We start from the raw sequence: 26,286 nt of genomic DNA, 5'->3' as shown, positions 1-26,286 counted from the left end.
GAACCTTGGGGGTTCCCCCATTTACCTCCCTTCACTGTGAAAACTGATAGTTTATTCCTACCCTTTGTTTCCCATCTTTTAGACAGTTACTGATCCATGAGAGGACCTTCCCTCTTATCCCACGAGAGCTTACTTCACTTAAGAGCCTTTGGTGAGGAACCTTGTCAAAGGCTTTTGGAAAGTCCAAGTGCACTATATCCACTGGCTCACCCTTCTCCACACTTTTCACACCCTCAAAGAATTTGAATAGATTGGTGAGGCACGATTTCCCATTACAATGATGAGGCACGATAGGCCCGTTATGCATGAACAAAGGCCACTGTCCAACAGAACACTGATGTTTATCCCTCTTCTACCACTACAGAGCAAACCTCAGGCTGCTGGACTGTTAATGCAGCATTTTCACCAAAAGCCAAGAATAATCCTCTCACCCATTTCCTGGCAGAATCAATCCCACGCAGGCATTCCCTCAACTCCTGCTACTGCCTGAAAAGCAGGGAGCTGTTCTGCCTTCTTAGCAGGAAAGAGGATCCACGGAGGAGCGGCCCTTTCCTAGGGCCATGGTGGGCTTTACACTCTGAAAGCCAGCCGTGCAGGTGCAAACAGCATCCTGTGAGACCCAAAGGATAATAGCATGGAAACAAGGAGAGCGGGAGGCATTTTGTTTGCTCCGCGGAGGCTGATGGAGAGAGGCGAGGACATGTCCTAGGTGCAGCGTGATGTTTACAGAGGGGGACGATGCAATCGGAACTCTTTCTTTGCTCTTTTTTGCCAGGACAGTTTAACTCTGCCAGGGTGAAATTCCCCCGGGTGTGGAGAGCCAGCACCAGGGTGACACTGGGCTCAAAGCCATGCCACTGCCAGCCAGGTGTTCGAGAGTGCACATGACTGGGACCAGATCTGTCAAAGAGCGCAGCGTGGCAACACAGATGTCCCAGAGCTCACCAAATGCACCGGGCTCTTCCAGAAAACCCAGACACTCCTTTAGGGGCCTGGCTGGAAAGCGAACTGAGCCCGCTAGCCGGATGCCAGGGATGGACAGGGCTTGGGGGGGGTCCCATAGCCAGGCTCAGAGACCTGAGCACAGGCCTGGATGGCTGCTGCCCCTGGAGAGCAGCATTGGCTCTGTGCTTCCCAAGTCACCGGCCCCCCACCCGCCTGGGAGCCTTTCCCATCCCAGGCCGGCTGTGTGGGGCAGGCTGCGCCCCTTCCAGGGCTGCCCAGCTCAGTGGTTTGAGCACTGGCCTGCTAACCCCAGGATTATGAGTTCAATCCTTGAGGGGGCCATTTAGGGACCTGGGGCAAAAATTGGGGATTGGGCAGGGGGTTGGACTAGATGACCTCCTGAGGGCGCTTCCAACCCTGATATTCTATGATTCCTCGCTGGGCCGGGCCTGGCCTGGCGCCCCCCGACCCAGCCTCCCCCCAGCTCTGGCCTGCCCTGCTCCGTCCCGCCTGTTCTGCAGATCGCGGACAGCCGGACGGGGCCGGCTCGCCGGCCACACCGGGCGGAGAACAGACGGGACAGGCGCACCGGGACGCGGGACGCGGGGCCGGATGCTCTGCGGGGGTCTCTGCCTGCCCCTGCCCCCGCCCTCGGCTCCGCTGGAGCCTCAGCCTGTGAGTCATTAACCAGGAGCAGCTGTCCTGGGAAGGAGCCCAGCCGCCTCCCAGCCCCGCCGGAGCCCCCCATGCGGAAGGTACGGAGGGGCCGGGGCGCCCGCGCCGCAACACGAGCTAGAGCCAGAAATCTGCAAGTGGGGACCGGGCGGGAAGAGCCAGCCCACGGCATCCCGGGGGGACAGGGAGAGGGGGGCGGCCCGGGCGCGGGGAGAGGGGGCGGCCCGGGGGGCGGCCCGGGCGCGGGGAGAGGGGACATCCCGGGGGCGGCCCGGGCGCGGGGAGAGGGGACATCCCGGGGGGCGGCCCGGGCGCGGGGAGAGGGGACATCCCGGGGGCGGCCCGGGCGCGGGGAGAGGGGACATCCCGGGGGGCGGCCCGGGCGCGGGGAGAGGGGACATCCCGGGGGCGGCCCGGGCGCGGGGAGAGGGGACATCCCGGGGGGCGGCCCCGGCGCGGCGGGGTATCTCCGCGTAGGGCCGCGGGGGGGCTGCCCGGGCCCGGTGGGGGGAAGAGGGGGCGGCCCGGGCGCGGCGGGGTATCTGCGTAGGGCCCAGGGGGCATGTTGTCCCACGTTGGCCGGGGGTCTCTCCCCCGGCCCCTCTCCCAGTCTCGGAATGCGGAGCCCGGCCCGGCTGCTGCCGCGCAGCCCCTGCAATTTCCGGGGATCAGGTTACCGTCCCCTCCCCCGAAATGCAGCTCATCGCCCGAGCCGCCCCCCGAGCTCCCCGCAGCCCGAAGGCGCCGCTGGTGCGGGTGAGTGTGGGCAGGGGCGTCGGGAGGGCTTCCTGGGCTGGGTGTCCCCCCCGCGGGAGCCCCTGGGGGAGCCTGCCCCCTTGCCAGATGCATCCCTCCCACTCCCGTGGCAGGGCCCCAGGAGTCCCGTAGTTACTGCAGGGTCGCTGAGTTCCTGCAGGCTCCGGCCCCTGAGGCCGCTTCCCCAGCTGGGTGGCCTGCAGGACCCCCTGTGGTCGTCAGTGTAGACTAGACAGGCCCCGCGGGGGTAGGGGTAGCCCAGGCCCTGCCAAGTCGTGCCCACAGCAGCTGGTGCCTAGCTCCGCCTGGCCCTGAGGACCATGCCAGTCCAGCGGGGTCAGAGGTGGAGCCCCGCACGCCAGCTTGTCTGCAGCCCACTCAGGGAGCCAACGCCGTTCTAGCTTGTGGGGCTTCCCTGGTAAGGCCTTGGGTCAGCTGCACCTCTCTCGAGCGCGCCGGGCAATGCGGATCGGAGACCACAGAAAGCAGCTGCTGTGATTACAACCCTGACTGGCTTCTTGGTGGCCCCAGCCAGCCATTTATCCTGGCCTCTCTCCAGGCAACACTGCGCAGCCAGGAGTGAAATAGCAAGTGATTGTCATGCTCCAGAAAGCAGACAAGAAGCGTTGGCTGGAGGGCAAACTCCCAGGATGGAGCTGCCTTGGGTGCTGTCCAACAAGCCTCGTGGTCAGCAACCCGCTGTGCTCGCCCAGGGACCCTGCAGTAGCCGCAGAGCCCAGAGTAGGAGCTGTGTCCGTGGAACCAGGGCAGTGGCTTTGAAGTCCTTCTCTGTACCACCTGGCGCTCTAGAAAGCTGCAGCTCAGGCCGAGGCCCAGATGAAATCTCCCCAGCTGCTGGGCCAACAGCAAACCCCAGATGTAACACAGAGTGCTAGGAAAGGCCCTTCAATACCAGAGGCACAGGCAGGAGTGCAGTGTCCATGCAGAGGCTCTGGGAGCCACTCCTGGTATGGCCCTTTCTCCCCAGCCTGATATCTCACTGTGGCTCCTTAGGTCAGCCAGGACCCCGCTGGAAGATTTTCTTGGCATAGGCCAGGCTCCCTGCCCTGCCCCAGCCGCTCCCCGCCCTTCAGGCCAAGGTTCTGGTAAAGAGACGGCCCCTCTAGGAGCGCAGCTGTCACCTGCCACTGGCTCGGGCACTTTTTCCCCCCCGCCGGTGGACATCCCCATAGCCTGGCACAGATTGGCTGGGACTGGCCAGTGCTGCCCAGTGACCCCCAGACACACCGGGCTGCTCGAGGGTCTCCACACTGAATAGCAAAGAAACCCATGGCTCTCAGGGCGGCGGCCCAGGGCCAGGGCTTCCATTTCTTATAAGTGCAGGGTGGCCAGCGTGCTGCCGGAGACCACGTGCGAGCCGTGGATCTGGGCCCTGCAGCCGACCTCAGAGATGACATGTGCATTGCCCCAGCGATCCCCAAGCGCCACGCTGCTTCCATTGCTACCCGCTGCAGGAAATAGAAACCAGCCTGCCCACTTTGTGCTGTGCTTCTGGCAAGTTGGCTGCGGTCGGGCGAAGGTCGGGCTGCCCTGAATGTGTTGGCTCTGCCCATGGTGAGCAGAAGGGCCGGAATGCCAGCCCCAGCAGTGCCAGGCTTGGGGGACTTGCCGCCTGCCGCAAAGCAGAGAGTGCAGCTCCCCTTGCCCCCCCGTTGTACTGTAATCCTGCAGGACATGCTTCAGATCTGTAGTCAGCAAATGGGGCGGAAACCTCCCTCAAACCTTCTCCCGCACTAGGTTTGGGTGCCTGGGTTCTCCCCAGCCAAGTTGGACTCCAAATGATGAGCATGCTAGCACCAGTCCGGAGGGACCGGATCATCGCAGAGCTGCCTCAGGTAAGCATGGCAGTGCTCCAGGCAGGCCCTTGCCCTGGGTCCAGGGGAGGGTGATGGATACCCACGGGGGCCCAAGGGAAGAAGAGTATCAGAGCCGGGGAAAGAGCCACGCTCTCTGGGTTCTGCTGCACCCCAGTTGCACCTGTGCAGCACTAGAGCTGGGGGGATTGTTGGGGGTGTTGAGCAGATTCTCCCTGGCTTGGCCTCGGTCTGGCTGCTGTGGTGCTCCCGAGAGGCTGCTGGCATTTCCTCTGCCAGCTCCCCCTCAGCTGGGGCTGCTCTGTGGGTGGTCCCTGCCGCAGGCCATCCGTCCCCTCAGCAAGCTGAGCTAGGGAGAGTCGCAGCGTGCCCTGGTTTCTCTGTTGGCCCCCTGCGCTGGGCGTGTGTGGCTGGCCGTTCCGGTCGGGCTCCAGGGCATTCCCCCTTGGGCTGTCTTTGGGGGAGGCGTTAGCGGGCACTGCCGACTCCCTGGCTCGCTTCCCGGGAGCTGCCAGCTCACTGTCTGTGCTCCCATTTCAGTGTTTTCACAAAGAGGCTGCCCTCCATTCGCGCTCCAGCTTTCATCCCCAAGTAACCGATGCCTGCCAGGAGCAGCGAACGGGGACAGTGGGGTAAGCCGTGCTGGGCTGTGGGGCACACAGAACCCTCACCCCGGGGAACTCCCGCCTCCCACGGGAAGGAACAGAGCCCTTTAAGGAGCGAGAGGGAGGCAGAAATGAGCTCCCAGCAGGCAGCAGCATGCTCTGGATCCCGGGGACACTGGCTCCAGGAGCTCATCACGACTGCCCTGAGCCAGCACAGGCCCGAGCCCCTGCGGTGACAGCCCTGCGCTAGGGAAGTTTTCTGAATGGAATGGAACCGAACCAGGCCGCTTTGGCTTTTCCCAGCAGCCGGGGAGGGCTGAGCAGTGTCTCTTTAAGAGCCCTGCGTGCTGGAGCATGGCTGTGGCTTACTCACATTGCAGGAATGTGCTGAGGAGGTGGGGGTCCTGCCTTGGACTGAGACTCCGGAAGCACTCTCCGCTGGGCCAGATTCCCAGAGCAGCGAGGCAGAGGGAGCTCAGTGCATCCTTGCCTCCCTCTGGCTCAGCAGCAGAGGGTAACCCCAGCCCTGGCCCAGCTCAGAGCTTCATGCTGGGAGGGAGCAGGAAGGCCTGTGCCCAAGCACGTGGCAGTGAGCAGCTGGGAGGAGGGGCCCAGAGCAGAGCAGCCGCCTTGCCTGTAATTTGGACTTGCTGCTCGAGGTGGCCCGGGGTCTCAGTGGGCAACTGGGGAGATGCCGTGCAATAGCTCCCCAGCACAGTGGTCAGTGCAACCGGCACCCAGTCTGAGTCTGAGGGCTAATTGCCCTGCCAGTTCTCAAGCTTTGTGGTGCTGGTCCCAACTCTGTGACAAGGGACTGCTGCCCCAGGACTCGAGTTGGAGTCTGCCTAAAGTCCCCTTGCAAAGTGCACAGCCTGCCTTGCCATGGGCAAGAGGGTCTGGAGCCTGGAAAGCCTGCCTGCAGTTCATCCAGCATTGTCTGGCCTTCCTGTTGGATGGACAGTCTGTGGGAAGCTGCTGCCAGGCCCGATGCCCAGATCTGTAAAAGCAAAGGGGCTAGGAGCAGCGGGGTGGGGTGAATTGGGGGGAAGGTGAGGTTCAGGTTTCTCAGCAGGCTGCATTTGACAAACACCTGGAGGAGGCTAATTGCCTGGGCTCGTTAGCTTCCTGGGCAGATGGAGGAGCCTGCCTGGGTGTCTGAGGTTACCAGGAGACAGTTGCTCCGGCGATTACTAATTACCCCAGTGGAAGCTGGCATGCACTGGGAACCGGCAGGGAGCCCTGGGAGCACCAGCCCAGCATGATGGGGGGTGCAAGTCATTGGAGACACCAAACGGTCCCATGGGCCCTGGGGGCGGAGGATGCTGGCCTGGCCCCCAGGCAGACTACGCTGTGGGAGCTGGCGTTGCCTGGTGCAGTGAGCCGGGGCCCGTCCTGGGTGGGGGACGGGAGCTCACAGCTGACGTGCCCGGCACTTCCCAGCAGGTTTAAAATCTCCAAGATCATCGTGGTGGGAGACCTGTCAGTGGGCAAGACCTGCTTAATCAACCGGTAGGTGGGGCTAACTGGGGGTGGGCAGGACTGCGCTGCCAGGGCCCCAGGAAGGGGCCCTCTCTGGGAGAGGGGAAGCATAATTTATTATCTCAGGGCCAGGCCCCACCATGCAGGGCACTGCACAGACACATAGGAGATGCGGTCCCTGCCCCCTGGGGCAATGGGGAGTCAGCCAGTGGCCAAGACTGTTCCAGATAACTGATCCCCAGGCTGGCCCCCCGGCCCCTGAGTTGGTGCTATGGGTTGGCCCCACTTCCCCTTTGTTCCTGGCGCTGCTTTAGGGGGTGGGTTTTGGGGAGGTTTGGCTGGGAACGTGTCGACTTGTCCAAGCTTGGCTGTGTTCCAGAGCAGGGTCAGGGTCTGGCCCCCGGGGCTCTGTGCTTGTCAGATCCGTAGAGCTCGGCCGGTTTACTGCTTGGATGGGAGATGTCTCAGGAGAATCCAGGTGAGTCAGCTGAGCAGTTTTCCCTCCGTCAGTACAGAACTAATACTCCATCGTGGGCAGCTCTGGCTCCCCGAATCCTCCCTCTGCATTTAGCTAGACACAGACTGTTCCTTCACTTCCTCTCCCGAACTGGTATCTCATTGCAGTACCCGGCTGCTGTGTCCCACCCAGAGGGGGTTGCATTCAGTGGCGGGTCCCTGGCTGTCTGGCAGGAAGCCCCAGGGGGCCGGCCCTTTGTAGCAGGAGGGGCTGTGTATGCTGAACCCCCAGTTCCACTGGCTGGGTCTCCCCCGCAGGTTCTGCAAGGACACGTTCGATAAGAACTACAAGGCGACCATCGGGGTGGACTTTGAGATGGAGCGCTTTGAGGTGCTTGGCGTCCCCTTCAGCTTACAGCTGTGAGTACCGGCTCACCCCAGCCCGCTCGGCCCTCCTGCCGCAGCCACAGCTAACCCGCTGTCCCCCTCTCGCCCAGGTGGGACACGGCTGGCCAGGAGAGATTCAAGTGCATCGCGTCCACCTACTACCGCGGAGCACAAGGTGAGGTGCCGGGTCCAGGAGTGGGCAGGGGCTTGTGCCCCAGCCCTGCCGGCAGCCCTACCGCAATGCGCGCGCGGCCCTGCCGTAACCATCGGGCACCTGCAGGCCCAGTGCTAGCTGTCGGCCCGGCGCCAAGCACAGCCTGGTGCTCTCAGTACCGAGCCCACGGGGTTTGTGGGGTCCCTCTCAGCCCCCTGTTGGCCCCCCCGTCCCCCCATCTCTTACCTCCTCTCGCTCTCTTCCCAGCGATAGTGATTGTGTTCGATGTGAACGACGTGGCATCTCTAGCGCACGCCAGGTACGGTAACGCCGCCTCGGTGGGCGAAGGGATTCTTCTTGCAGGGAGCGGGGTGGGCTGCCGCGGGAGGGGTGATGGCAGGATGGCAGCCAAGGGGGCCAGGGCGGAGGGGAGGGAGGATGGCAGCCGGCAGAGCCAGGGGGCAGGGTGGGGAGTGGGGTTTGTAACTGACAAATGGGGATTTCTAGAGGTCTGCCTGGGGGAGGCACAGGGGGCTGGGGCCGGGACATTGGGCCTGGGAATTCGAGGCATGAGGGGACCAGGCTGTAGGTCAAGGTGTGGGGGTGGGGGTTGGGTGCAGGCTCTGGGCCATGTGGGGCCTGAAGGTGGGGGACCGGGGGGAGGGCTGGGCCGGGGGGCTGTTTGCTGCCGGGCTGAGTGGGCATCTGGCTCTGTGGAAGTCTCACAGGCCAGGGCCTCGCCTGCCTCCCCGGCTAATGGCCTCTCTCGCCCTTCAGGCAGTGGCTGGCTGATGCCCTGAAGGAGAATGACCCCTCCAACGTGATCCTCTTCCTGGTGGGCTCGAAGAAGGATCTGAGCGTGAGTGTGGGTCCCAGCCCCTCCTGAGCCCAATAAGCGCTGGCCGGGAAGAGCCTGGGGCCACCCCTCTTTGCCCTGGGGGGCTCAACTCGGCAAACTCCCCAGGACAGAGCCCTGGGGTTGACCTAGGCCATGGAGCTGCCTTCCATCCCCGTCTGTTTTAGCCAGCCCCCTGGAGCCATTCCCCCAGCACCCCATGGGCCCCTGCCATGGGGCCGGTCCCAGGGCTCAGGCGGTGACCTCCCGTCTCCTCCCGCAGCCGCCCGCGCAGTACAGCCTCATCGAGAGAGATGCCATCAAGGTGGCCAAGGAGATGCATGCGGAGTACTGGGCTGTCTCCTCGCTCACCGGTGAGTGCCCGGGCCCTGGCACCCATGGGGCAGGCTGTGATGGGCAGGGGTCAGAGGGGAGAGGTGCCCTCAGCTGCTGCCTCTCGGCCCCTAGAGTGGAGGCCGATGCCCCCGAGGCTGAAGCATAGCCCAGGACTCCCACCTGGCAGCACTGTTGAGGGGTCTGATCCCCCGGCCCCCCGGCCCCCCAGCTGTGCATTCCTGCCCCCCAGGCCCCCCTCAGCACACTTGTACCTGTGCCAGCCTCAGACACCGATCGCCCTCTGCCCCGCCGTGGGCATCTCCCCGGCGTGGCTCACTGCTGGCTGGCTGTGCCCACGCAGCTGCTCACGGCCGGTGTGCCCCACAGTACGGTCCCAGCGCTGGCCCGCCCTTGGGGCTGGGAGCCAGGGACGGAGGGTCACTGTCTGCTCTCCGGGCAGGGGAGAACGTGAGGGAGTTTTTCTTCCGCGTGGCCTCGCTGACCTTCGAGAGCAGCGTGCTGGCCGAGCTGGAGAAGAGCAGCGCCAGGAAGATCGGGGATGTCGTGCGTGAGTACCCTCCTCACGGCTGCCAGGATCCAGGCCAGCGCCACCCCTCTACTGTGATGTGATGCCCGGGGGCCTCTAGCACTGGGCTGGCTCCGCTGGGTAACCACAGAGCTGGGGAGGGGCAGGGCTCCTCCACCACGCCCCACAACCCGCCTGGCACTGCTCTAGGGGGACCCTCTGGCTCTGGGGGAGAGAGTGGAGCCCTGGCCTCTCTGCTGAGCTGCAGCAAGGGCCAGTGGATCCTCCCCTAGGCCTGAGCAGAGAGCCGCAGCCAGCTTCCCACGGGAGCTCCGCGTGGGCGGCTGGGAACCGCTTGGTGGCACTCCCGACCCTGGCAGGCTTGGAGCTGGCAGCCCATGCAAAGGGCTCTGTGGGCACTGGAGGGGGCTGGGGCAGGGGCGCTCACTGTAGTTCCCGGGATCCCACGTGTGCTGCTTTCCTAGGGATTCGCAGCGCTGACGGCGACCTGTACCTGACGGCGCAGAGGAGGAAATCCAAGTGTTGCCGCTGACGGGGGATGCCAGCCCCGCCCTGCTCTTTGCACGGAACTCTCTTCGCTACCAAAGAGCTGCCAGCAGATCCCGGGCGGGGGCCTGCGGGGGCTGGGGCTGGCTCAGTGGCGATACCTCCCCCGGCTCAGCTCCTGCCCCCACCTCTCACCTTGCTCAACCAGAACTAGTCCTTCCCTCTGTGCCTGGTGCAGGGGCAGCCTGGAGCGGGGCTGGGCAGCTGGGGACCACGGCCTGGCTCCGGCTCCGGCTCCTGGGGCTGGGATGAGGCGTTTGACCGCTCCTTGTCCTGACCCACCCCGGGAGCGATGGAGGCAGCTGAGCATTTCTCTGTTCTGTGCCCTGCAGGGCCCCCTCCCAGCTGGGACAGGAATCCCCCCTCCCTTCCTTGTGGGCTATGGCAGAGCGTGGTCTCTGCGTGCCCCTGCCCTGGCCCCAGGGCTGGTGCTGGCTGGGCAGGGCACTGCCCTGGTTTTGCCCCTGTGGGGTTAATGCTGCCAGGAGCCTGCGGGGCTGACTCCGGCCAGCCGCGGAGCCAGGCAGCGCCCTGCCCACCCACTGCAACAAGAGCCGGGAAGCAGATGGAGCAGCAGCCTGGGACTTGCCCCACTTCTGCCCCCAGAGACCCTGCTGCCTGCAGGGAAAGGGAAGAGACCGCACAAGCTCCTTAACTATGCAAATCAGTGTGTAATTAGCAAGGGGGGAGGTCTCCTGGCGCTGATGCTATGTAATAAACCCTGATTTCTATGCTTTTTTAAAAAAAAAGAAAATACCCAGTGATGGCGGGGGGACCAGTGCTGGCCAGATTTCCTCTGGGAGCGAGGGGCTGAAGTGTTCTGTGATGCCTTGGCAGGGTGGGAGCCGCTCAGGGAGGGCCCGTGAGTCTTGCCCGGTCTGAGGGGCATTAGAACAAGGAGGAAGCATCTCGGGCCTGCAGCCCCCGCCCCCTCTGCACACTGACCGCACAGCCAGAGGGAGGAGCAGCATGCCGGATTTCAGACAGACACTGGGGGGCACCGCCAGCAGGGAGCTGGGCCATGCCCAGACAAAGATTTCCTTCTGCTCTCCGGGAGTAACAAACTTCAGGGAGGCCACCCAGGGCTCCCCAGCTCATGCTCCCAGCAGCCGCTGGGTGGGGGTGTTGGCAGAGGTGCGCCAGCAGCCAGGCAGATCAAGCGGGTTACAGTGGGGCAGATTTGATACGCAGCAGCAAGGGGTGAGATTGCTCCCCAGAGGCAGGGGTGCAGCTGTTGTCTGAACACTGTCCCTGCCCGCGTGATGCAGCTATGCTGGAGGGTGCAGTAGGGCATCTGTGATTAGTAAGGGTTACATCAGTTAATTGGATTAGACTGGGGTGGGGGAGGGGAAGCTGCTCTTCTGGGAGCTGTGACCCCTCCCTTCCGGCCTCTGGGAGCAGGGACAACCCACCGGCCATGGAGCAGGTGGCCCCGGGCACCTTGGTGCAAGGCTCGGCGGCAGAGCAGGAGATCCCATGAATTATGCCTGGCCGGGTGTGGCCCCAAAGGCCTGGAAGGACTCCAGCTGGTGCCTGTTGAACTGGGGCATCAGGTGCTGGGGGACGCACTGCGAACACTTGTAATGCTCCTGGATCCACTTGCCACCATCACTGTCCTCGATGCAGATGGCAGCGATGCCTGCACGACATGGAGCAGAGCGGGGGCGTTACGGCGGGGGCCCGGAGAACAAGAGACCACCGATCTCAGAGCTGGCTGAGCGGGGCAGTGCCCTAGGGAGGGGCCATGGCGGGAAGGCTGCATTGCTGCCTGCAGAGCGGCATCCACGCTCCCCGTGCCAGTCGCTGTGGGGGGTGCCACCCTCTGCTGGGCACTGTCAAGGACGGGCAGCAGCCCACACAGGGCAAGAACTAACCAGCGCCGTCAAGGACGCCCGCATCTGCCCTTGCCCCAGGGGACAGCCCAGGCCCAACACTGCATGGGTGACCAGGTGCGTTCTGGGGGAGTTCACCTTGCTCAGGAACCTCTGGCTGGGGACAGACCTGATCCTGTCTGGCAAATCGTACTGTCTCCTGCCCTGTCAGGCCTGCGGACATGCCTGTCCATTTCCCATAATTTGGAGCACTTAAATGGAGCTGCTCCTTCCCTTGGAGCAGGAGCATCCTAGGGTCATCAACCTGGAGCACCCCCTGGTGGCCTGCTATAGTTCTGCTAGTCCATTTCTGCCTCAGTTTCCCCTGGTGGGTTTCAGTAAGTCCAATGAGGCTTCTATATATTGAACAGCACCCCTTCAGGGGTGTGGTTATTTAACCTTCAGGTGGAACAATGTGCAACTAGGCCTCCCTCAGGGCCTCCAGTTGGGGTGGGGGGGAAGGGGGAAAGAGATTTAAAACATTTCAGTCAAACGTTCTGCAGTTTGGGTCGGAAACTTTTCAAGGAAAGTTTTGGTTCAGGAAAACCCTGAGAATCTTTCAACATTTCCCACGCCCAGCGATGGCTGTGTCCAGGCGGCTCCGTTTCCTGCTCCGCCAGGCTCCAGGCTGGAGCGAGGCCAAAGCTCTGGGCCAGCCACACAGAGGAGATCGCAGCCCTTTGGCCAGCCCCCTGCCCCGTGCCTCATGCTGCCCCCTACCTGCAATCACTCCCCCTTGTTGCTCCACCAGATGGATGGCAGCGCGCATGGTTCCCCCCGTTTCAATCCACTGATCCACCAGTAAGACACGCAGACCTGGGGTGCACGGACGCGGTTAGGTGGGCTTCTGCCCACAGTCTGGGGCTGTTACCACCCACCAGTCCTTCCTGGCACTGCAGCCCGGCAGGCAGGCTAGGGCTGGGGCAGAGCCCTCAGACAGGCAGGCTGTGGCCCAGGGGCACGTGGGATGCCAGGGAGGTGCTCTGCTGCTCCCTGGGAGCTCTGCCACGGAGCTGGGCACCTGGAGCAGGTGAGGTGTAGCTGAGGTGCTGGGCCCATGGTTAGGTGAGTTGGAGGGGAGGGGAGGGCCCTTCCCACAGGGCAGAAGATGGGTCGCAGCGCCCCGAGGGCAGTAAGCCGGGCGCAAGAGCCCAGGGGCTGCTGGCCGTGCCTGCCGCAGCTCTCACCTGGCTGGATGGTGTCCATCCTCATCTCCAGCAGCTTCTGGCGGGCAGTGTAGTCGGTGTAGGGCTGCGTGCAGGTCTCCACACAGAGGTGCCCGGCTTTGCGGATGGCCAGGAAGCCTTTCTGCAGGGTGTTGGCTATGGCAGCGCCTGGCAGGAGGGCAAGCAGAGGAGTGAGCAAGCACCAGTGCCCTGGAGGGGCAGAGCCCAGGGGTTGCAATTTAGCTTGTAAGCAGCTAGCACAGGGAAAAGACTGCCCCGAGCGCCCCAGCAAGGAGAGGGCAGGCCAGAGCCCAGGTTAACCCTTTGTTCACTGGAGGTCAGGCAGTGCCCTCACCCCAGCACACACTCCCATCCCTAGCCCCGAGGGAGGAGACACCCGGGAGCGGACAAGGGCTTACCCAAGATGAAGCCCATGGCGTCAATTCCAGCGACCAGGTCGATGGGGTCTTCGCAGAAGGGCTGGAGCAGGTCTGCAATGCAGTCCTGCAGGCCCTGGGGAGACAGCAGAGCTGCTGAGGGTGCTGCGGGCTGGTGAGTGCTGCCACCCGCCTGCCCAGTCTGGAGCAGAGATGCCTGCGCTCACTGGCTGGTGCTCACTTCATCTCCAGGTGGCTGGGCATGTACCCAGGCCCTCCGAAGGGAGCCCGCTGGCCCCTGCAGTGGCACTGGAGGCCTTCAGGCAGGATGTGCTGGAGCCGCAGGGCCAGGAGAGCTAGGCAGCCAGGCGCCTGGCTCCATGCGTCCCCTCCTGCTCCACTCCATGGGAGCCAGTTTGCCAGGCAGTTCCCAGGTACTGGCTGTGTCCCCCTGACCGGGCTCAGAGCCAGCAGGTGCCCAGCCAGCGACGCCCCTGGGAGCAGGGTCAGCAAGGCAGAGCCCTTGGCTTCTTTCTGTGCCCAGGTGGCCGAGGCTGCCCTTGTGTCCCAGGTCTGCATGCCCAGGGCTCGGGGCCCATCCTCCCCCTCACTAACCCACCAGCCCAGCATTATGGGACTCCTGGCAGAGGCTGGTGCCATAGCAGGCCCTGCTCACTCGTCTGGCCAGCTGTGCCCATCACCACGGGGTTGGGGCACAGCTAGCTAGGGCGGGTGACCCTCCTGGCAGATCCCTTTAACCCTTTCCCCCCTGCTACACATGAATGGACACCCCTGGGCCCAGCAACCCGTAGCTAGACTGCCCGCCACGTGCAGCCCCCTTACTGGGGCAGGGGGCGTACCTGCCAGTGACAATACAGCCTGGAGGGGTCGAGCCAAGGATAACTGGGGCCCTTGACATTCGGGGCTATGAGTGCTAAATACCATCCCGTCTCTCGGCTGCTGGGAACACGCCACAGGTCCATGAGCACAGGGCAGCGCAGGGCACGGCTGGAACCTGCTGCACGGGAAGAAGAGTCAGCCCTAAATCCGCTGGGACGGCTGGCACAGCGCCCGCAGGAGGGATGCTCAGGGGGCACCTTACCCACCTCCTGCCCGCCAGCACAGCCGCGCATCACGTGAGCAGAGAGCAGCTCTGCTCCTCCTGGCCCCCTGCCGCAGGAACCCACCCCGACCCCCTGGGGCAAGGCCTGCGGTTCACAGGCATCCCAGGAACCACAAAGCAGCCAGTGGCCCCCAGGAAAGGAGCCAGGAGGAGCTGAGTCAGGGCCGAGCTGGCTTCTCATGGGAAGCACCTGCCAGGCCCTCACTTCTGGAGCAGAGTCCAGCCGCTCAACTGCTTTATTTACCAGCAGGGCTGCTCTCTCAGCCGCTCGAAACGAGCAAAGACTGGACAACACGGCGTCCTGGGGCCTGAGTCCTAGGTGCTGTAGGTGGGCTCAGTGCTCCAGTGTCTGAAATAAACAAGCCCATGGTCAGGGGCTACCCTCCAAAAACAACCCAACACCAACCAGTGCCTGTCAAAAACCCTCCAAAAACAACCCAACACCAACCAGTGCCCATCAACAACTGTCACGGAGTCCCCGGGCGATGCTCTGGAACTGCTCCCTACGAAGCCAGGCAGGACTCTGGGGTAGTCACCTTTCTGGGAGCAGCCTGTCTGCAGGACACACAGCTCACCCAGCTTCCACCTTCCTGGGTCTGACCTCGGAGCATTCAGCATCCTCTGCCCCTCCGTGCGCTTCCCACAGCGAGTCCGCCCAGGCAGGCTCCTGGGGAAGCCAGAGGGTCCTGCCCCCCAACTCCGCAGTCAGACGGGACTCTCAGCCAGCCAGTAAAACAGAGGTTCATTAGACAACAGGAACATGGTCTAAAACAGAGCTTGTAGGTGCAGAGAACAGGACCCCTCAGCTGGGTCCATTTTGGGGGGCAGTGAGCCAGACAACCACGTCTGCCCTTCACACCATGTCCCAGCCAGCCCCAAACTGAAACTCCCTCCAGCCCCTCCTCCACTGGGCTTTGTCCCTTTCCCGGGCCAGGTGGGCACCTGATTTCTTTGTTCTCCAAACCTTTAGCTCTCACCTTGCAGGGCGGAAGGGCCCAGGCCATCAGTTGCCAGGAAACAAGAGGGTGTCGGCCATTCTCTGTGTCCAGACCCCTGCACATACCTGCCCTCTTGGGCTCTGCAAGGATCATACACCCTTACCCCACCACCTAGATACTTAAGAACTGCCTAGGGGAAACTGAGGCACCCCCACACTATTCAGAGGAAACATTAAGAACAGTCCCGCTTCGTCACATCTCTCCCCCCTTTGAAACCGAACTGAGAGGGGTCACTTTAGCTGGTGACCTGGGGAAGTTCGAAGCCACCAACGTTCCCACAACAATCCTCCAAAAACAACCCAACACCAACCAGTGCCTGTAAACAACCCTCCAAAAACAACCCAACACCAACCAGTGCCTGTAAACAACCCTCGAAAAACAACCCAACACCAACCAGTGCTCGTAAACAACCCTCGAAAAACAACCCAACACCAACCAGTGCCCGTAAACAACCCTCGAAAAACAACCCAACACCAACCAGTGCCCGTAAACAACCCTCGAAAAACAACCCAACACCAACCAGTGCCCGTAAACAACCCTCGAAAAACAACCCAACACCAACCAGTGCCTGTAAACAACCCTCGAAAAACAACCCAACACCAACCAGTGCCTGTAAACAACCCTCGAAAAACAACCCAACACCAACCAGTGCCTGTAAACAACCCTCGAAAAACAACCCAACACCAACCAGTGCCTGTAAACAACCCTCGAAAAACAACCCAACACCAACCAGTGCTCGTAAACAACCCTCAAAAAACAACCCAACACCAACCAGTGCTCGTAAACAACCCTCGAAAAACAACCCAACACCAACCAGTGCCTGTAAACAACCCTCGAAAAACAACCCAACACCAACCAGTGCCTGTAAACAACCCTTCAAAAACAAACCTGCATGCTGCAGCGCACACAAAGTTCAGCAAGGCAACAGCTTTCATTGTCAAGTTTCCTAGTGGTTAGTACAAGCGAGGAGGAGTAAGGCTGGGAGGGGCCTGGCCTCCCAGTAAACCCCCCAGCCCCTTGGCATCCATGCAGCGCTGCCGAGTCCCTGGAGACCAGTCGGGATTCTGTTGTGCCCGTTGCTCCATGGGCCCCGGCTGTGCCGGCCCGTAGCTCCTTCAGCCTGAGCCCCTGCGTTTCACACACCTTCCTGGCCCGTACCCCTCGCTTTCCGTTTGCTGCTGCAGCTCATTCCCACTAACGCGCCCCAAGCAGGAGCCATTTAAATGCCCCCTGAGCGGGGGCCACGCTGGCTCAGTACCTGCAGGAGGGTCTCTGCTGTGGAGCCCTGGTCCCAGTGCTTCAGAGCCCGGGGGGGCGGGCAGCAGGCAGGCCTCACCCACGTCCCTGCAGAGCCAAAGTGCAACTGGACACGGACGAAGCTCCCGTCACAAACAACAACAGCTGGGGAAAGCTCGGGCCGGGGCCGAGGGCTGGTGAGCTCAGAGAGAGTTGTTGCAGTGGGGGAGGTTTAGATTGGATATTAGGAAAAACTTTTTCACTAAGAGGGTGGTGAAACACTGGAATGCGTTACCTAGGGAGGTGGTAGAATCTCCTTCCTTAGAGGTTTTTAAGGTCAGGCTTGACAAAGCCCTGGCTGGGATGATTTAACTGGGAATTGGTCCTGCTTTGAGCAGGGGGTTGGACTAGATGACCTTCTGGGGTCCCTTCCAACCCTGATATTCTATGATTCTATGATTCTATGTTCACCATTCAGTCTCTGGGCAAGCCCCTGAGGACACGGCCTGGGGGAGGAAGGGGACACCAAAGGGAGGGAGAGCCAGGGGACACACGAGCCTTTGGAGCCTCAATGGGAGAACGCTGCGGGAGTGGCCCAGGTGCCCAGGGCAAGCCCAGCATCCCCGGGGCCTGAGACCTGTTCACACAGGGCCTGTCCATCCTGCAGTCAGGCAGAGCGAGTGCTGCACATCGCCAGACCCCAGCGAGTGTCAAAGCGAGCCGGGTGACCATAGCAGGGCGGCTACGTCAGGCAGCCCAGGCAACGCAGGGGCTCGCCCCAGGGGTAGCGCCCGGGCTCCCGGGTGGGTGAGGCCAGCCTGGGTCCCTGCTGCTGTCCCGCAGGCAGATCTGTTCCCGCACAGTGTGTCTGCACGTGGGGCAATCCCAGCTCCTGATTGCGGTGAGACAGACCCTGCGTCGCCTGGAGTCCAGCAGCTGCGGGGACCACGACTGCCCGACTGCAAAGGCAGCTGGTTTCCTGCTACCCCTGCTCAGGCCTGAGTGGTCTACTCACCGGGCCCTCCAGCAGCTCCGCGATGCTGCACAAGGCTGCTCCTCTGCTGGGGCAGCATTTGGCACCGGAGCCCACTGCAAGTCAGGGAGGAGATCTTCCCCCAGTCTGTCCCCAAGCCTCCTGCACCTGCATGCTGGAGCAGGCCCTGGGGACTCACAGCAGAGGGAGCAGGGAGCCTCCCTAGTGACCCTGCAGGGTGGAGAGCTCCCCAGAGCCCTGGTATTGCAGGGGATCCCAGCAAAGCTCCTTATCAGCATCCTGACCACTCCCTCCCCCAGCAATACTGAGCCACGGAGCCCCCTGCCAGCACTGCTTGGGCCAAGGCCTGAGAGCCAGGGCAATGAAATAGCCCCTGGGTGTCTCTCATGCCAGGCCCCAGGGTGGAGCCCAGACCAGGAGCCTTGGAAGCACGGGGTGGAACCAAGCCAAGACAGCACTGAGGAGGAATATCTGGGGCCCACGGCCAGCTCCTGGGTGACCTTTTGCCCAGCACAGTCCTGCCCCGGTTGGGGAGCAGCCTCCCCGTGCTGGGCCGCCCGGTTCCACACCCTCCATTGGCACTGCCCTCTGGGTTACGTGCCTACCATCTGACCCTTCCTGGGGCCTTCGCTTTGCCCCAGCAGTGATCCCCGCGCCTGGCCAGGTCTCCTGGCCCTGTGGAAGGGGCAGGGGGCCACGCTGCTGCTTTCTTGTTTTGCTGGGCCCACGTTTGCACAAGAAGAACCTTGTCCCAAGTGCTAATTCATTCTCCAGAGACCCCGTCCCTCGTGCACGTCGTCGCCGCTCGCTCGCTCGGGGGCCGGGGGCCTGGCAGCATAAGGCACCATCGGCCCAGGCCCTCCCCCCACCTCTCTCCCCGGGGCGGGGGAAGCAGCAGGTATCAGGCAGGGACTCCCTGGGTCAGCAGAAGGCATGGCCTGTCGCTCACGCCCGCTGGGCGCTCTCCCCCCGTGCCCCCTGCAGGGCTGGCTCATCCGCAGGCTGGTGCCTTCACCTGCCTGTGGAGAGAACCCCATCGCCCTATGGGGCGGGCCTGGGCGTCAGCTGGGGGCACAGAGTGCAGGGTCCCTCTCCCCTGCCCTGCGGAGCGGGGGGCGGGCTGTCTGGTGGGGAGCAGATGCCTGCATTGGCAGGGCTCTGCCACCTGAGCGGCAGGGTTTGTGCGACAGTCAGTCCCCCCCACCCTTTACAGGGACCCCCATCGAGCGGTGACCCGGGCATGGAGCCCCTGGACAGAGACTAGAGCGGGGTCCCTTATAGCCACACAGGGCTCGCAGGCCCCATGCCCCCTCTGCGGCCACCAGGGGGAGCAGTGGGTAAGCAGGTGGAGACGGGTCTCACGCGACTGGGGATGCCAATGTTCAGCTGGCACCTGGTGCCCGGAAAGCCCAGCATCCTCTCTGCTGCTGCACTGGGGCTGGTGTCCAGGTCGCGGTCCGGGCTGGGGCTCGGGGAGATGGGCAGGGAGCACGCCCAGAGCTGAGCCCAGAGGCAGGTGATGTTCAAAACCAGAGAGCGAAGGGGAAATGAGTTATCCACTCAGCTTCCTGGCATCAAACTGGCCGGTTACAGGCTGCACCCAAGTCAGGCCCTGCCCTCTTCCCCCCACCATGGCAGCCGAGACATCTGGCCCCACCCCAGCCTGCATCACAGACATGGCCTTGTGGGCACAGCCCTGCCCCAGCAGCATGGGGTGCTTTCCAAGTGGGGGATTTCCTTGTTTTTTCCTTGTTTTTCCAATGGGTTGCATGCAGGGGGCGGGGGGGAGGGATTCAGTTTCCCTGGGTGTTCCTGGTTTAACGAGGGGATGGGAGAGGGAGTTTGTTGGTACAAAGGACCAGGGACGGAACATGGGACCCCAGCCACTGGCCTGGAGAATGGAGAGCCCAGCGACAGGTGACCTGGCGATCCAGAGGCCCAGCTCAGGAGTCGCAGCCAGTTCTGGCCAGTGGGAGGACAATGGGCTGCAAAGGGAGGACCCTGGTGACCTGACCAGCTGGTTCCAGCCAGAGGGGGCCAGAGGACAGGAGAGGGGGGCCCGGCGACCCTGTTTACCTGCAGAGAAGACAATGGACAGGGGGGCCAGAGCACGGAAGAGAGGAGAGGGGGGGCCAGACGACCCTGTTTACCTGCAGAGAAGACAATGGACAGAGGCGGGGCTTGGAGCCGGTGCTATCAGATGCCCAGCTGGGAAGCAGGGGGGCTCTGGGCTGGAGGGAGGGAGCAGGCAGAGGCCACCTGGATGCAGGGGAGACTTGGATATACTGGGCTGAGGGAGGCCAGGCCTGAGGCCCGGAGAGTTTCCAGTGATGTGTTCAATGCTCAATAAACCTCCTGTTTTACGCTGACTGAGAGTCGCTCCGGTCTAGAGAACAGGGTTGAATCACCCCCTTTGGGGGGCGGGGAGTGGAGGCCCCGGGGGGCCAGAGTGAGTGGACTCCCTGAGGGGGCCCATGGCGAGAGACAGGTGTGCTAAGGCTCAGAGAGGTGCGGCTCCAGGAGGTGGAGGGGCTTAACCCCGAGAGAGAGTGGACCCCCGAGAAGGGCTGTTGCACTGAAGGGGGTTCCCCCCAGGGACCACACTGAGCCAAGAGTGGGCATGACCTGTGAGTCCGTGACAGGTGGCATGGAGGAAACGACAAACACCTGGCAAAGCAGCTTAGCACCGTCACTGGGCTCCACGTGGGCAGCACACCTGGGACTGGCTCACCTGCTGCCAGGGGAGAGCTGCGGCTGTTTCTGTGCCGCAGGTCGGTGCTCCTCTGGCTGGCAATCAGCCGCTTGCTGCCCTGCCGGCGCACAAAGCCAGAGACCCGAGCGGATGTACAAAGTCAGGCCACTTGCTAGCTGGATGGAAGCGACTGCCCCTGTCCCTGCCCAGTGCTCTGGGCCCTGGCCTGGCCCTGCACCCCCAGCAGCAGCTGGGCGGGGGTGACCGGATACCTACACACGTGGGGAACCCTGCTGCTCCAGGGGGGAGTTTGTAATGTGAAAACAGGCTGAACATGGCTGAGAAGGTAAAACCCAGCTGGTACCAGGCTGTGCGTGCCAGGGCTCCATGACCCCAGGGGTGACTGAACAAACGTGTGCTCAGCCGCGTGCGGACATGCCCATCGCTTCACGCTGCCCCACGGACGCGCTCGGCGGCAGAGCGCCCAGCCTGGGTTCCTATCGGACAGCCAGCGGGGCTGGTGCTGAGGCCTGCCAAGTGCCAAGGGGGCTCCCACATGGCTCATGAGATGAGTGGTTGGTGATGATAGAGACGGAAGGAAGAGGGAGCTGAGGGCCCAAAAACTCATTGCACTGGTCACCGAACCTGCATTCATACCTATGTCCCCACAGATAAAGGCTAGTGCCCCCCCCACGAGCCTCCCCACTGAGTCTCATTCCCTCTTCCCCCACGACCCTCCCCACTGAGTCTCAGCCCCACCTACCCCCCACGACCCTCCCCACTGAGTCTCAGCCCCACCTACCCCCCACGACCCTCCCCACTGAGTCTCAGCCCCACCTGCCCCCCATGACCCTCCTCACTGAGTCTCAGCCCCACCTACCCCCCACGACCCTCCCCACTGAGTCTCAGCCCCACCTACCCCCCACGACCCTCCCCACTGAGTCTCAGCCCCACCTACCCCCCACGACCCTCCCCACTGAGTCTCATTCCCTCTTCCCCCACGACCCTCCCCACTGAGTCTCATCCCCTCGTCCCCCATGACCCTCCCCACTGAGTCTCAGCCCCACCTACCCCCCACGACCCTCCCCACTGAGTCTCATTCCCTCTTCCCCCACGACCCTCCCCACTGAGTCTCATTCCCTCGTCCCCCACGACCCTCCCCACTGAGTCTCATCCCCTCGTCCCCCACGACCTTCCCACTGAGTCTCAGCCCCACCTACCCCCCACGACCCTCCCCACTGAGTCTCATCCCCTTGTCCCCCACGACCCTCCCCACTGAGTCTCATCCCCTCGTCCCCCACGACCCTCCCCACTGAGTCTCAGCCCCACCTACCCCCCACGACCCTCCCCACTGAGTCTCATCCCCTCGTCCCCCACGACCCTCCCCACTGAGTCTCATTCCCTCTTCCCCCACGACCTTCCCACTGAGTCTCAGCCCCACCTACCCCCCACGACCTTCCCACTGAGTCTCATTCCCTCTTCCCCCACGACCCTCCCCACTGAGTCTCATTCCCTCGTCCCCCACGACCCTCCCCACTGAGTCTCATCCCCTCGTCCCCCACGACCTTCCCACTGAGTCTCAGCCCCACCTACCCCCCACGACCCTCCCCACTGAGTCTCATCCCCTTGTCCCCCACGACCCTCCCCACTGAGTCTCATCCCCTCGTCCCCCACGACCCTCCCCACTGAGTCTCAGCCCCACCTACCCCCCACGACCCTTCCCACTGAGTCTCCTCCCCTCATCCCCCACGACCCTCCTCTCTGGGTCTCAGCCCCATCTGCCCCCCCATGACCCTCCTCTCTGGGTCTCGGCCCCATCTGCCCCAGCCTCTCCCGGGGACGCGCTGGGGCCTGGGTGAAGGACAGAGCACGGCTGCGTTGTGCTGGGGAAAGGCCAAGGGGTTCCTGGCCGACTGGTGGCTGAGACCTTTGTCCGCGCTTTTGGCTCCCAGGTCCCTGCACATTCCACAAGGGCTTTGGTGGGGCCGGGAGAGGTGGTGATGCTGCGGTGCCAGGAGGAGCCTGGGACGGGAGCTGATTGGCAAGGGGGCCGAGCTGCCCTCAGACCAGCCAGGGTTCGGGTGGAGCTGGCTGCACTCCCATGGGCTGGCCCAGCGGGGCCGGGGAGGTCAGTGGCCAGGCCCTGGGGGTCAGGCTGGCTAGTTGCCAGAGTGCCCCACAGAGGCCAGTGCGAACACTGCAATGTCTGTCATGCATCCATGGGGCTGGGGGCTGGGCCCTTGTCCTCCCAGCCCCCCACCTGTTTGCAGCCCCATGGCCTAGGGCAGTATCGGGAAGGGCTGAGGTCAGAGATGCTCCCTAATCCTGCTGGTCCCGGAGCCCTGGAGCAGCAGGCTGGGGGTGGGCAGGGCTGGAGTCCCACAGGGATGGCTCTTCACTCCTGGGTAGGAAAAGCGTGTAGCCCCCGCTTCCAACCAGCCTCCTCTCCCCTTCCCTTGCCACTACCCCACAATGCACAGCCCAGCCCACCTCGCAGAACTGGGCCGGAGAGAGGGAACTCAGAACATTGTCTTTTAATAGCTCCCCCTCTGAACCCGCCAGTCCCTCGGCACCCACCAGGCACATGTCGCTAGGAAGGTGAGCCAAGCACCAGGGCCTCGGCAGGGCCCCTGGCAAAGCTGGGATCCCCAGGAGCTGCGCTGGGGCCTGCATCTGACTCACAGTCCTCATCAGGGCGCTCGACGATGGGCTCATGGGGTGGGACCTGGTGAGGGAAGAGTTAAAGGAATGTAACCACTAATGTAGCAGGGCACAAACAATGCCCAGAACATGGGGCAGGGAGCGCATGGCTTGGGCACCACCCCCATGCACTGCAGGACCCCCCCATACCGGGGGGCACATGGTGCGGGCACTGTCCCCATGCACTGCAAGACCCCTCCATACCAGGGGGCACATGGTGCGGGCACTGTCCCCATGCATTGCAGGACCCCCCCCCATACCGGGGGGCACATGGTGCGGGCACTGTCCCCATGCACTGCAGGACCCCCCCCATACCGGGGGGCACATGGTGCAGGCACTGTCCCCATGCACTGCAAGACCCCCCCATACCAGGGGGCACATGGTGCGGGCACTGTCCCCATGCATTGCAGGACCCCCCCCCATACCGGGGGGCACATGGTGCGGGCACTGTCCCCATGCACTGCAGGACCCCCCCATACTGGGGGGCACATGGTGCGGGCACTGTCCCCATGCACTGCAGGACCCCCCCATACCAGGGGGCACATGGTGCGGGCACTGTCCCCATGCACTGCAGGACCCCCCCCATACCGGGGGGCACATGGTGCGGGCACTGTCCCCATGCACTGCAGGACCCCCCCATACCGGGGGGCACATGGTGCGGGCGCTGTCCCCATGCACTGCAGGACCCCCCCCATACCGGGGGGCACATGGTGCGGGCACTGTCCCCATGCACTGCAGGACCCCCCCATGCTGGGGGGTGCACGGCTTGGGTACTGTCCCCACGCACTGCAGGACCCCTCTCCCTCAGGCATGGGCGAACCCCCAGGGAACTCTGGGAAGAGTCCAGCACAAGTACACCCCACAGTGCACTGCAAAGCACCCCCCATGCTAAGAAGTATGAGCTGCAGTATCCGCCCCCACCCCACCTGGACCTGCAGCCTGGGCACACGTTGTCCCCCAGGGAGGAGTACCACAGGCAAGGACTTAGCAACGGCTTGGTGGCAGATTTCTCCCTCCCCAGGAGAGCAGAGGCCTGGTCCCCCTGCCTGTGCCTTGGATGGCACCACCCCTGTGCAGAGCAAGGGCCAAGCAGGTGTGAACGCCACCCCCATGGGCGTGGCAGAGAGTTCTGATTGGGTGGCACGTCCCTCTCCCCACCCCACCCCCGGCCCGCAAATGTTCTGTCCTGGGGTGTGGCCCAGTGAGGCTCCCCCTCCCTCCCGATAGGGTGGGGGGACTGCAGGGTTTCCCCTGGCTTACAGAGCCTTGGGCGGGTGGGTCTCGCCAGCCCATGCCCCCAGTGACACCTGCCGTTTGCTGTCTCTGCTGCCTGCTGCCCTGCCCAGCCTGTGAGGGAAGCGGAGTCCCAAGGGCCAGGTTCCCCACAGCCGCGTCTCAGGGAGAGCAAGCCCCTTGGGGACTTACCAGCGACGATCTCCTCCTCGGCCGGGAGGGACAGTCCCTGATCAGCCGCAACTCCTGCTCCCGACTGTGCAGCTGGAAGCTGCTTGAACATCTCGGCTTCTGGCTCACGGGGCTCCCCATAAGCCCCGCAGTCTTCAGTACCGTGTGCATGGATTGTGCCTGGAGAGCCAATGCCAGGGGAATAGGTTCCCAGCTGCCCAGATCCTCGTCCAGCCAGCAACCCCCAAGAGTGCACGTCCCTGGATCCGGGCTGCGAGGCAAGTGCTGGGGCCGAGTGCTCCAGAGGGGGACTGGCCCTGGCCCTGGCCCATGTGCCCTGGAATGAGCCAGGGCCGAGGTTCCATTCCACCAGGTCACAGAGCCGCTGAGAATGGCCAGAGAGCGCCATGGAAATGCACAAGCCACCAGCGAGCTTGGGGCAGGGGCTGGGTGGGCGGCTGCAGGGCGCATCGCCTGTTGCTGGGCTTTTTAAGAAACAAAGCTTTAGTTCAGATTACATATTTCCCCCCAACAAACCCTGTGAGCGAGGGATGTAGGCATGAGATCAAATAAATCTAAGTTCACAGTATTTACCCCTGACATTAATTGGTAAAAAACGTTACTATCAAAGAAGACTTGCCAGGCAGGCTCACACCAAGATACCAGGGAAGTTACTGGTTTTACTCTTTTCAAATCAAGCTCGTTTGGAGTTTCTCAGGCGGACACTACTGCCCCGAGGGAGGTCAGGCCCTGGCCAGGCTCCCGCAGCCCCTTGGCTCAGGTATTACACCCCCCCATACACACGCTCAGCCCCTCCCCTAGCTCAGGCATGGGGCTCCTCTCCCAGACCCTGCCTCTGGCTCCGGAGCCGTGGGGGCCTGACGGAGTGGTGTGCTCTTCTCCCCGCCGGGGGTGGCGCTGCTGGGTCTCCAGGGGGCTGCCCTGCATCTGGAAGGTGCAGCGTACACCTTGCTCCAGGGCCAGCCGGTGCCCCCACATTTGGTGGGAAGGGACAGACAGACAGACAGGAGCGGAAGCCTGGCTGGGGGCAGGGGGGTGGAAAGGGATTGACAGACACGAGTGGAAAGCTGGCTGGAGGGGGTGGGTAAGGACAGACAGACCAGTGAAAAGCTGGCTGGAGCGGGTGGGAAGGGACAGACAGACAGACAGACCAGTGGAAGGCTGGCTGGAGGGGGTGGGATGAGACGGATGGACGGACAGACAGACCTTGCATCTTTCCACAGGTATCCTGGGCACTTTACATTCTGTGGCCCAGCTCTGGCAGCCTCGGCCTTGGCCCTGGCCCAGCGACACAAAGCTCCGCTCTGAGCCGGGTTGTGACTGTGAATTGTCAGTGGGCTCCTTGACAGGGGGTGTGTGAAGCCAGCGAAGAAGGGTAACGAGCCCTGGCAACCGTTCCCAGGAGCTGTCAGCAAAGTCTGGCACCCTGGACGCTGAGCAGGGCCTGGACCCACCTCGAGCCAGGCCCAGGGGGCCCTGCACAGGCCAGCTCCCGTCACAGTGCAGAGGGAGTGGGCCCGAGGGCTGCTGGCTTGTTGGCCATGGAGGCAACCGAGCCGCCCCCCAACCTGCTGTCTCCCAACAGCAGGAGCTGGCATAGGAGCGCTGGCTCTGGGGCAGCTCACAGACACCCACATCCTCAGGGGAGTGGGCTTGGGGCTCAGTCAGGCTCTGAGCTGTGACAGCTGGCCCTGATCCCGCTTCGGGAGTGTCCACAGCGTGTCAGGTGCAGCCCCACCCTAAAGAATGGGGAGGTGGGCCCCACTTGTCACGGAGTCCCCGGGTGATGCTCTGGAACTGCTCCCTACGAAGCCAGGCAGGACTCTGGGGAAGTCTCCTTTCTGTGAGCAGCCTGTCTGCAGGACACACCGCTCACCCAGCTTCCACCTTCCTGGATCTGACCTCGGAGCATTCAGCCTCCTCTGCCCCTCCCTGCGCTTCCCCCAGCAAGTCCGCCCAGGCGGGGTCCTGGGGAAGCCAGAGGGTCCTGCACCCCAACTCCGCAGTCAGACTGGACTCTCAGCCAGGTAGTAAAACAGAAGGTTTATTAGACGACAGAAACATGGTCTAACACAGAGCTTGCAGGTGCAGAGAACAGGACCCCTCAGCTGAGTCCATTTTGGGGGGCAGTGAGCCAGACAACCACGT

General features: G+C 63.2%; 2 protein-coding genes across 13 annotated transcripts; one reads left to right on the top strand and one right to left on the bottom strand.

Annotated features, from left to right (window-relative positions):
• The first annotated feature begins 1,449 nt into the window (after positions 1 to 1,449).
• On the top strand, positions 1,450 to 10,060 carry RAB34 (RAB34, member RAS oncogene family). 6 transcript variants are annotated; one of them, XM_084650801.1, is made up of 11 exons: positions 1,450 to 1,700; positions 4,135 to 4,232; positions 4,752 to 4,843; positions 6,257 to 6,325; positions 7,070 to 7,171; positions 7,249 to 7,313; positions 7,560 to 7,611; positions 8,070 to 8,151; positions 8,411 to 8,501; positions 8,924 to 9,031; positions 9,475 to 10,060. In XM_084650801.1, the coding sequence occupies exons 2-11, from the start codon at positions 4,176 to 4,178 to the stop codon at positions 9,540 to 9,542; spliced, it is 786 nt and encodes a 261-aa protein (XP_084506927.1). In that variant the 5' UTR covers positions 1,450 to 1,700; positions 4,135 to 4,175; the 3' UTR covers positions 9,543 to 10,060. The 6 variants fall into 6 exon arrangements, with proteins under 6 accessions (XP_084506927.1, XP_084506928.1, XP_084506930.1 ...); XM_084650802.1 differs by having other exon boundaries at positions 4,069 to 4,232; XM_084650804.1 differs by lacking the exon at positions 1,450 to 1,700 and adding an exon at positions 2,320 to 2,376.
• Positions 10,061 to 10,207: 147 nt separating this feature from the next.
• LOC311532387 (adenine phosphoribosyltransferase-like) lies at positions 10,208 to 16,494 on the bottom strand. 7 transcript variants are annotated; one of them, XM_084650810.1, is made up of 7 exons: positions 16,350 to 16,465; positions 14,338 to 14,442; positions 13,831 to 13,985; positions 13,013 to 13,106; positions 12,615 to 12,761; positions 12,148 to 12,243; positions 10,208 to 11,195 (listed from the first exon to the last, which is right to left on the bottom strand). In XM_084650810.1, the coding sequence occupies exons 3-7, from the start codon at positions 13,951 to 13,953 to the stop codon at positions 11,038 to 11,040; spliced, it is 618 nt and encodes a 205-aa protein (XP_084506936.1). In that variant the 5' UTR covers positions 13,954 to 13,985; positions 14,338 to 14,442; positions 16,350 to 16,465; the 3' UTR covers positions 10,208 to 11,037. The 7 variants fall into 7 exon arrangements, with proteins under 7 accessions (XP_084506936.1, XP_084506933.1, XP_084506935.1 ...); XM_084650807.1 differs by having other exon boundaries at positions 13,831 to 13,988; positions 16,350 to 16,464; XM_084650809.1 differs by lacking the exon at positions 16,350 to 16,465 and adding an exon at positions 15,980 to 16,343 and having other exon boundaries at positions 13,831 to 13,988.
• Between the last annotated feature and the right edge of the window lie 9,792 nt (positions 16,495 to 26,286).

The sequence above is a fragment of the Lepidochelys olivacea genome (genome assembly GCF_965140295.1).
Source record: "Lepidochelys olivacea isolate rLepOli2 genome assembly, chromosome: 17".
In the NCBI taxonomy this organism is placed as follows: domain Eukaryota; kingdom Metazoa; phylum Chordata; order Testudines; family Cheloniidae; genus Lepidochelys; species Lepidochelys olivacea.
The sequence above is the reverse complement of the archived record's forward strand: the minus strand, read 5'-3'. Positions and strand labels throughout refer to the sequence as shown.